This window comes from Sinocyclocheilus anshuiensis, unplaced genomic scaffold (assembly GCF_001515605.1).
Source record: "Sinocyclocheilus anshuiensis isolate Anshui unplaced genomic scaffold, SAMN03320099.WGS_v1.1 scaffold670, whole genome shotgun sequence".
In the NCBI taxonomy this organism is placed as follows: Eukaryota; Metazoa; Chordata; class Actinopteri; order Cypriniformes; family Cyprinidae; genus Sinocyclocheilus; species Sinocyclocheilus anshuiensis.
Genome location: NW_015546062.1, coordinates 1,542,362 through 1,552,436, shown reverse-complemented (window position 1 = coordinate 1,552,436; position 10,075 = coordinate 1,542,362). Strand labels below are relative to the sequence as shown.

Sequence of the window (10,075 nt, the reverse complement as noted above, 5' to 3'; positions counted from 1 at the left end):
TGCTTTAGTAGAGTCAAAAACTTACATACAGCACCTTTAAATAATTAACTTTATCGCATGTGTTGTTTTATAGCATACACGTTGTTTCAAAACAGAATATAATCTAAAATTAGGTTTAGAGTGTATTGCTCTAGCTTTGTGTAGATATTACATTTAATCAGAAGACAAAGTAAAAATAAACAGAAGGAACATCATTTGAATGAATATTTGAAACATCTTTCTGCAATCTGCACCAGTTTCTTAAACATAAAAAAAATAACCCGGTCCTTTCTGTCCAATGATAACTGGTTCTTCTTCCATTTTACAAAACGAGCAACCATGCAAATAGACTGGCTGTCAGTTCCGTCAGTGTTCCGCACTACATTTCCCATGGTGCACTGCTTTGTTGTTACGTGACAGAAGTAACTTTCAAGGCACGCAAACGCAGCAGTGTCTCGTGATGGAGGCGGTTTGGCGTCAGTCTTTCCCGTCTGGAGTCTGACGCACTCCGACAGCCAATAAGCTCATGTAGCACTTCGGCGCCCGAGCCTGCTGTGGAGGCAGGATTTCTTCAAATAAAGATGGCAGATGTTGTCGAAGGAGACGGCAGTCGCTCCGCTGGCCCTTCCACAACTCACTCGGCGGCTCGCAACGGCTCCGGCACGAGCTCGGGAACGTGCGCCGGCGGCCTCGTCGCGACCACGGTCACCTCCGGGCCTCGGTTGGTCCGCATCGTCAAGTCGGACTCGGGCTATGGCTTCAATGTCCGCGGGCAAGTAAGCGAAGGAGGGCAGCTGAGGAGCATCAACGGCGAACTTTACGCCCCGCTGCAGCACGTCAGCGCCGTGTTACCGGGCGGCGCGGCAGACCGAGCCGGAATCTCAAAGGGCGACCGTATTCTTGAAGTGTAAGTTTATATGTAACAGTTAAATCAATGATCTATGGACTACATCGAGACGCGCTTAGCAGCGCTGCCCACCTTCACCGTCATCCCTTGTTAGACAGAAAGCGGCCAGTTTGCTCTAAAACACTACAGGCGAAAGTCACCAGTGTGTTTTTAAGGCATTTGAAGACTTAGTAAAATGCCGTAATCCAGTGCAAGTGCTAACGTGGCTAATAAGTGGGTTGATGTATATTGGAGTGAGAAGCTGAAAGTTAGCCAGCCTTGTCACTGCAGCACTGCAAACCATCCTTTCAGGCACGGAAAAATACGGTATATTAATAAAAATGTACATAATTTAAATGCCATACAGGTGTAATAGAGCTTCCCTAATTAGACACATTTGTCCATGAGTGCAGAAAGCACTTGTTTACAGCAGGATTTGATATTCTGAGCACACCCAGGCTTGTCTTTCAGACATCTAGTATTACAATCATCCCATATCCTTTAGGTTTTAGGAAATATCTCCTTTTTTTAGAAGCTGTCTTGATACATTTAAAGCCATCTGACAAAACTGACTTTATTTTCCTGCTTTTTCAGCCTCCCTGATCTTAAAGAGATAGTTACCCAAAAATAAAAATTATGTCATCCTCTGCCAACCCTCATGTTTTTCCAAACCTGACTCTTTTTTTTTTCTTGGACTGCAAAAGGGCATCCTAGCCAGGATGACATCCTCAATCAATTCACTTTCCTTGTATGGAAAAAAAAGAAGTGAATAGAGACTGTTAGTCTAACGTCTTCTATTACGTTCTTTAGAAGTAAGTCATATACATTTGGAACAACATGAGGGTGAGTAAATGATGACATGCTTTTCCTTTCAGGCTGAACTATCCCTTTAACGCCTCTGTGCACACAGTGTCTCTGCCTGTCATATCCATCGGTGTATGTCTCTGCGTGAATGGCTGCTTCATTTCCACTAGATAAAGGAGGTTTGTGTTTGGACGCGTTTGTCTTCATTGCAGATTCTGGTCACATACAGCACCGTGAACAGACAAGCTTTCTCATTCCTTCTCATCTTGCTGTAGCTGACTGCGCACTGTTCTGAGCAATACTGGGTTGAAATCGAAATAAACCGCCCAGGACAATTGTGTAAAAACAATAGCACACACCTTCTGAATGATCGGCACGTCCATGGTGATCTCAAACATTTATAGCACGATTATGTAACCTACATTAGGGGATATCTATTAGGAGGAACGTCTGGGTTTTATTGGGTATGCGATTTATTGCTTGTTGATGTTATTGTGTCTCAGTTCTTCACTGGAGCGGTTCCGATAGCATGTTAATATTCACAGGGCACCTCATTGATGCTGGCGTTGGTTGCCATGGTGACAAGTGTTTTCCGTGGCGCAGAAGGCGACAGAGCTCAGCATCAGCATCAGTCAGTGTAAACTCAGGACAGAGAGGAGGGCAAAGCAGGGCTCATCTGTCTTATAACCAACCCTTCTGTTTTGTGGATGCTCCTAAAAACATTCTGCATGCACAGTTGAAATCAAATGCAACGTTTTGCGAAGCACCCTCAGAGACGACTGAAAGGGCCGTTTAAAAAGATCAGTTTTCACATTAATTGTTTTCTTCATTTGATAAATCCTGATATTGATTTTTAAAGTGTAAAGAGCAAACCTTTACACTATGCTTATTTTCAGTGGCTGCATGAAAACTTACAGGGCTGCAGGGTTCCCTGCGTTCTGCTGATCTAATTTACGCAACTGCACAGTTGGGTCTTGTTATAGTTTTGAATTAATAGTTTTGTAATGTATATAGTTTGCCATCTGCATTTAATGGGATGCAACCAAACAACTGTGAGCCTCAAAATATTGGCAAACGATATATTTATATTGAATCGTCCTTGTATGCTACTGTGCATAAACAAACATACTAAATGACCAGTGCAGCTGATTCACAAGCAAATGACTCTTTTCACTCTTTTTGGTGAATAAACATACACATTGACCAATATAGCCTTATTCTCTTAAGAGCCAATTCTTTTATTTAGTAGTTTAGAAAGGCAAGTTACCCATTTGAATCAATTAGGAACTCTATTCTGCATAATTTTTAAGCATTAAGATGCGAAAGGTTTAGCGAAATTTCGTTTTCCAAATAAGTCCAATGTCTGTTGTCAGGAATAGTAGTGATGTAGGAAGTCTCTTTCAAACCAAGCAGCTTTCTGTCAGTTAATGTGGTGAATCTGCGTGACCAACCTGAACGTGTTGTGAAATTTCCATGGGGAAATCTTTAGCCCTCGCACAAAATTCCCAAATATTTTGATTTCTATTGAAATGACTGGATTTTGCCTGTTAAAATTAGCTGAACAACAAATTTTCCTAAAAAATACCTGACTGAATCAAATCAAATCGAGTGATTTGGAATTTAATCTGGAAGTCTGTATCGATACACAACACTTTAAAGGAGACCTATTATGCCCCTTTTTACAAGATGTAATATAAGTCTCAGTTGTCCCCAGAATGTGTGAAGTTCAGCTCAAAATAGCCCACAGATTATTTTTTATATATCATTTTGAAAATGCCTATTTTGAGTGGAAGCAGAAACACGCTGTTTTCGTACATGTCTCTTTAAATGCAAATGAGCTGCTGATCCCCGCCCCCTTTTCCACAATAGGGCTGTGCCTTTACAGTTCATACCTCAGATGCTCTACTAAAAAAACATCTGTTTAGTTTTGATTATCATGTCTCATGTTGAAATCATGCATTTTAAACCATATTAGTTTAAACTTCTTATATGCGGTTTTCTGAGAGCACACACTCGAAGCGAACACAGAAAGTGGCAGCCATGGCATGTGAGTACTAAACTAAGTTCTCTTTCATGTCTTATTGCGCTTAAACTGTCAAATACACACAAGTTTGTTAAAAATACAAAAACACAAAGAGCAAATACAAAAACAGTCGTTATGTCTGTGAAGGTAAACAGCTGGGAAAGAAATCGAATGTTTATATTAGATCTGTGTGGCAGCAGCGTAATATACGGTAAATAAATAATAAATCCACAGCTCTCTTGTCTTCTCTGAGCCTGGGACTCTAAATAAGTGTTCTGTGCTTGTCAGTGCAGTCAAAGACAACAGTTAGCATGATTTGTTCAAACTTTCGCCATGGCGTTAGAACTGGTACACCGTTGTCGCTTGTGAAAACACAATGGCGGTGACATGGGTGGATACTTGCAGATTAAGGGGTGTAAATATTATTATATGATCCCCTTTCTACATCACGGGGGGAGAGAAATCTGACGCGCTCATTTTTTCGCAAGCTTGTAGAGAAAGGCTTACCAACAATTTTTTCACGTTTTCTGTGTTGGTAGATGCACTGGGGACCCGATTATAGCAATTAAACATGGAAAAAGTCAGATTTTAATGATTTTTTTTATCACCTTTAAATCGCTCTGTTCTCTGTGCTCCCTTGTTACCATGTTATAAATGGGTAATTGTACTGTAGATTAGGTACAACTGTAATTGTACCTATGTCATGACAAATATATAATGGAGGGCTCAGCTTTCAGAAAGTGGAAGTACATTTGGGGCAGTCTGGAAGCAGGTCATCCTGCTCGGTCTCTTGTGTTTAATGGAGTGTCAAAAGGAGGGAGATGGTGTGAGGACACATTGTAGGTTGGAGCTACAGTCAAAATGTTTCCATGGGTAACATAAAACTCTGATTCAGTGGCGTGATATTTACCACTCTTTTATGTACAGTAAGGAGGAAGAGTGAGCATTTAGTTGATTCAGCTTTTCTTTGAGTGGCTGACTGAGAGAGTCTTTGAGTGTATACGAGAAACACATGAGGGAGAGAGTATGTCAATGTGCTGCTGATTGCTGTTGAGTAACTCTTAAGTACTTTGTTCCAGTGATCTTACTGCAACGTATTTGCTGGAAACTCTTCAGTTCACATTGGACTGCATGTTCAGACAGCATTTGTTTTCTGCCCTGAATAATCTCCAAAACCCACATAACAGCCAGAATGAAATGTATTAACTATATAAAACGCATACATATACCACATCCATCACACATTTTGAGGTCACACTCAGGTTTTCAGAGCAGGAAATGTGATACTTTGAGTTCAGTCATCTCCTGAGAACTCTCTGCTGTAATAAAACCATTTTTAGTAGAGCTCAAAAATAAGGATTTGTTTTCTACTAATCAGCTGGGCCATTGTTTTGATTTTTACAAAATAAAAGAATGGATATTTTATTTTTACCTATGCATTTTTATATTTGAGATATGTGTATATATATATATCTTTCTTATTTTTATCATGTTGATAACAGTTGTGCTGCTTAATATGTTTGATGGAAGTAATGATATTATGAAATTATATATATATATATATATATATTAGGAAATGGATGATAATTATTTGATAAATGCAAATTTGGTTTGTAGTTTTCAACCTTTTCTTACTGATGCTTTCAAGATTATCACTAGTCGTCATTTTTGCAAGATTGGAAAGAGGAAAAACAAATCTATGTTAACAAGTCACAGCAAGAAAACAAAATATTTCAATCTGCAAAGCAAAAAAAAAATTTGTACAGGATCAATGAATGTAAAATTTTCAGGAGTACCACAGCACTGGCTTGAAAGGGCAAGTAACTGTTCTGTCAACTGGCCGAAACATGCTCACACATGGCTGTGGGCCAGCGGGTCATCCTTATTGTTGAGCTGTGAAAAGATTAGACCAGAAAATAGAAGCTCCAGGAACTTCACCTAGTAGTGGTTCAGGATTAGGAGATATCTGATCTGACATTAACCCTCTAAAAGTTCCCAGAAACACAAAAGATTTATAGCTTTAACCGTTTAACGTCACACTGGTATTGGCTGTGAGTACAAGTTTAATTCTGTAACCAGATCCTTTCTTATTTTCTTCTTTCTGCAGAAATGGGGTGAATGTGGAAGGGGCCACTCATAAGCAGGTGGTAGATCTCATCCGAGCAGGAGAGAAAGAGTTAGTCTTGGCTGTCCTGTCGGTTCCTCAGCCAGAGACGGACAGCCTTGATCCCGGGGACGATGGCTCATCGCAGTCCTGCTATGACTACAGTGACAAGCAGGCCGTGCCCATATCCGTGCCCACCTACAAACATGTGGAACAGAACGGAGAGAAGTTTGTGGTGAGCATTTCATCTGCTGTGGCCACTTATGCCTCCGTTTGGTTTGATACTTTTTCCCCTGATGGTTATTTTTGACTGCATTGTGTGTTTGTGTCAGGTCTACAATGTGTACATGGCAGGCAGGCAGTTGTGCTCAAAGCGTTATCGGGAGTTTGCCATCTTGCATCAGAATCTGAGGAGGGAATTTGCCAACTTTGCATTTCCCAAGCTGCCAGGGAAATGGCCTTTCTCTCTGTCTGAGCAACAGCTAGACGCTCGCAGACGAGGGCTGGAGGAATACTTGGAGAAAGGTAAGAGAAGACAACACAGGAAGGGGCCGTGAGATGAAAATCTAGAAAATAAGTGTTTACAGATGTTTCCAACATTCGCTCTCTGCCTTTGCCTCTTGATCTCACCAGTGTGTTCTGTTCGGGTAATCGGAGAGAGCGACATCATGCAGGAGTTTTTGTCGGAGTCTGATGAGGTAAGGTTTTGTGTATATATTAGGGCTGTCAAGATATTAGATTTACAATACACGATTATTGAAGGCAAAAGTATTCGCAACCACGATATTATTGTGATATATATAGTACATTTTGGGGAAAATAATCGCTTAAAATATGAGTGTAAGGAAGAGAGAGAGTTACCATAAACCGTATAAAACTGTACAAAAAGAACAATGTTGTTTTTTACGTAATCCAAGCAACTTTGCTTTCGCCTGTCTGTGATTGCCTGTGATTTTGTGTGACAGATGTAGCTACACGCTGCTTCATTGTCTTTTTTTCTGTTTTATAAAACTAACAACATTATTATTCCTTGTTGTAAAAAACTTCCGGAAGGCCAAATAAAGTGCTTTAGCTTTCGCACTGAAACACAGCGTCTCCCTGACATGGCTGCATCAACACTACTGCTGTTCCTGAAACCACGCCTTCTTTCTTTGCGTGCACATTTGGGCGGCATTATGCTAATATTTCAACATCGTGACGTAGATATGTGGGGGCGTGTTAGAACGAGGCGTTTTAGGTAGGCGTGGCTGACTCTTAACTTTTATAAAGAATATCTCTTTGGATTTGAGACTTTAGTCTTTGCAACTTTACAGATCTCCCTTATGCACCAAGAGCTTGTAACACTACAAAGAGAAAGGAAAACTTGAAATCACATCATATGACCCCTTTAAGATATATTTGATGCATTCCGAGAGCTCTCTGGCTCTCCATAGACAGCAAGGATCCCAACATGATCAAGGCTCAGAAACGTAGCAAGGAGATCGTTAAAATAATCCATGTGACATCAGTGGTTCAACCATCATTTTATGAAGCTACAAGAATACATTTTGTGCGCAAAGAAAACAAAAATAATGACTTAATTCAACAATTAGTCTCCTCCGCATCACCCTATAGCGCCATTTTGGAGAGTATTACATACATAAACAACGTACGTACGCGAATACGTTGTTTATGTTCAGATCAAAGCATAAACAGTGTATCTGCGTACGGTGCTGCTGACACAGAAACAGATTACGTTGTTTACGTATGTGATACTCTCCAAAATGGCGCTATAGGGTGACGCTGAGGAGACTAATTGTTGAATAAAGTGGTTATGTTTTCTAGTTTCTTTTCTTTCTTTTCAAAACAGATTGATTCTATGAAATTGTGTTAACCAGTGTGAAGAAGCAGCTTTTGAAAATGTGGCAGTCATAATGTTATTTGTATATATATATATATATATATATATATGCATGTTCCATTGCTCGGCTGTGTGTGTGAGTCTGTACCTGTCAGGGTGCTTCTCAAGCACACCTGAAGCGCTGCTCTGTCTGTTTGGACTGTATTTTTAGGTCTCTCTCTCATTCCTCCTAGAATTATAATGGTGTTTCTGATGTGGAGCTAAGGATAGCCATGCCAGACAAAACTACAGTTACCGTCCGGGTGCGAAAGAATTGCACAACAGACCAGGTCTACCAGGTACTGCATTTAATCATGCGACATTTTAGATCAAACGCAGCACTTTCCAAAGCCACGCATTGCATTCTTCCCCCTGTCTTTTTCAGGCTGTTGTAACAAAAATTGGGACGGACAGCATTACTGCAAGTTATTTTGCCCTGTTTGAAGTCATTAACCACTCCTTTGGTAAGAGTTTCTCTTTTTCTAGTATGACAGTATTTTTATGCCTGTGTTGGTTCAGATTTCTTAATTTTGGTTTATACAAATATTTAAACACCATATTTTTAATCTGATTGTTGATATATTTTAAAGAGCACATTGTACCACACTTTTTTTTTTCAGATGTTAAAGGGATAGTTTCCACAAAATGAAAATTCAGTCATCATTTACCAATCCATAGTAGTTTCAAACCTGTATTGCTGAACACAGAAGAAGATATTTTGAAGTATGTTTGTAACCAAATAATTTCTGGTCCCGCCGACTTCCATACTATTTTTAATTCATACTGCATAAGTCAATGGGATCCAGGCTTTGTTACACACATCTTTTGTGTTCAGCAGAAGAAAGAAATTCATACAGCTTTGGAACAACTAGAATGTGAGTAAATGATGACAGAATTTTCACTTTGGTGTAAACTGTCCCTTTAATATTCATATTTTGAGATGTATCCATAGACATGAGATGACATTTTACCGCTAGTAGAACAACTTCTGTCATTGAGTGAAATGATTGGGTATGTTGTTGTTTTTCTTCATATAATGACTAGGATTTTAGGCAATTCTCGGGCAATTCTCAGAATTGCAATTTTTTATTTCCCATAATTTAAATGGTTCTTCTTTTAAACTTTTAGAATCTCACAATTACTTTTTTATTGTGAGGTAGAAATCTTACACTTGTCAACACTACACTTGTTTTTATTTTAAATCTAACACTTTTAAATCTTTACACTTGAAATCAAATACAAAATCACACAAGTGTAAAGCACTTTCTCTAGTCTGTATGTATGGAGTTTGAGAGCTCATGGGCTGTTGAATTATACAAGCCGCTTTGTTTACTAATCTTCTTATCCAGGCACTTAATGAAGGCAAAATGTGTGGTTTTTGTGTGCGTTTGTGTGTGTAGCAGTAATTCATCCTAAAATATATTTAAAGCCCCCTCCACATTTTATGATTTGATGTGTCTCACAAAGTAGTAGTAGAATCTGTTTATCCCAAATTATCCTGTGCTGTGTATTTAGAATTTCATTTAAAATTTCATAGAACAGCTTTGAACATGTTTAACCTGTATGTCTCAACTCATGTTTAATTAGAAGAGTCTTGTTATCAAAGTGAGCTCAATATTTGTGGATACAAACGTTGGTTCTCATGACATGAATGCATTTTGTATTCCATATATAATATATATATATATATATATACACACAACTGTTCAAAAGTTGTAAGATTTCTGTAATGTTTGTGAAAGACGTCTCTAATACTCACCAGGGCTACGTTTAGTTGATCAAAAAATACAGTTAAAACAGTAATGTGAAATATTATTGCAATTTAAAATAAATAATTTTAATATGTACACTACCAGTCAAATGTTTTTGAACAGTAAGATTTTTTGCTTTTTTTAAGTCTCTTCTGCTCACCAAGCCTGCATTATTTGATCCAAAGTACAGCAAAAAGTACAATAAAATTGTAAATTATATTTAATATTTAAAACAACTGTTTTCTATTTAAAATGTAATTTATTTCTGTGATTTTAAAGCTGAATTTTTAGCATCAGTAGTCCAGTCACATGGTCCTTCAGAATTAGGGATGTTCATTTGGGTTAATTTTCCTAACTGACAACCAACACTCGTTAACAGATTATTAACCGTTAACTGACAAGATTATTTTAAATTAGAATTGAATTAAATTAGAAAGGATAAGTGTCTGTGAACCGTTAAAAATACTAACATTTGTTTCCCGGGAATTAATTTTACATGCGCAAAAAGCAGCAAACAACAGAACATGAGGATTCACATGGTCTTCATATCACATCACGCACCTGCAGCGCTTCTGCGAGCGGAGAAAAACATAAAGCTAGGCTATATATATATATATATATATATTAGGGCTGCACGATAAATCGCATG

At 38.6% G+C, this 10,075-nt stretch overlaps 1 protein-coding gene across 2 annotated transcripts in view; it reads left to right on the top strand.

Moving 5' to 3' along the window:
* The first annotated feature begins 363 nt into the window (after positions 1–363).
* Positions 364–10,075, top strand: part of LOC107699551 (sorting nexin-27-like) — a 24,181-nt gene continuing 14,469 nt past the window's right edge. Inside the window, exons 1-6 of one of the 2 annotated variants that reach the window (XM_016500848.1) lie at positions 364–886; positions 5,800–6,031; positions 6,129–6,321; positions 6,430–6,494; positions 7,870–7,974; positions 8,061–8,139. In XM_016500848.1, the coding sequence (XP_016356334.1) occupies positions 561–886; positions 5,800–6,031; positions 6,129–6,321; positions 6,430–6,494; positions 7,870–7,974; positions 8,061–8,139 (1,000 nt within the window). In that variant the 5' untranslated portion in view covers positions 364–560. The remainder of the gene's footprint in view (positions 887–5,799; positions 6,032–6,128; positions 6,322–6,429; positions 6,495–7,869; positions 7,975–8,060; positions 8,140–10,075) is intronic. The other variant, XM_016500847.1, reaches the window with a different exon arrangement.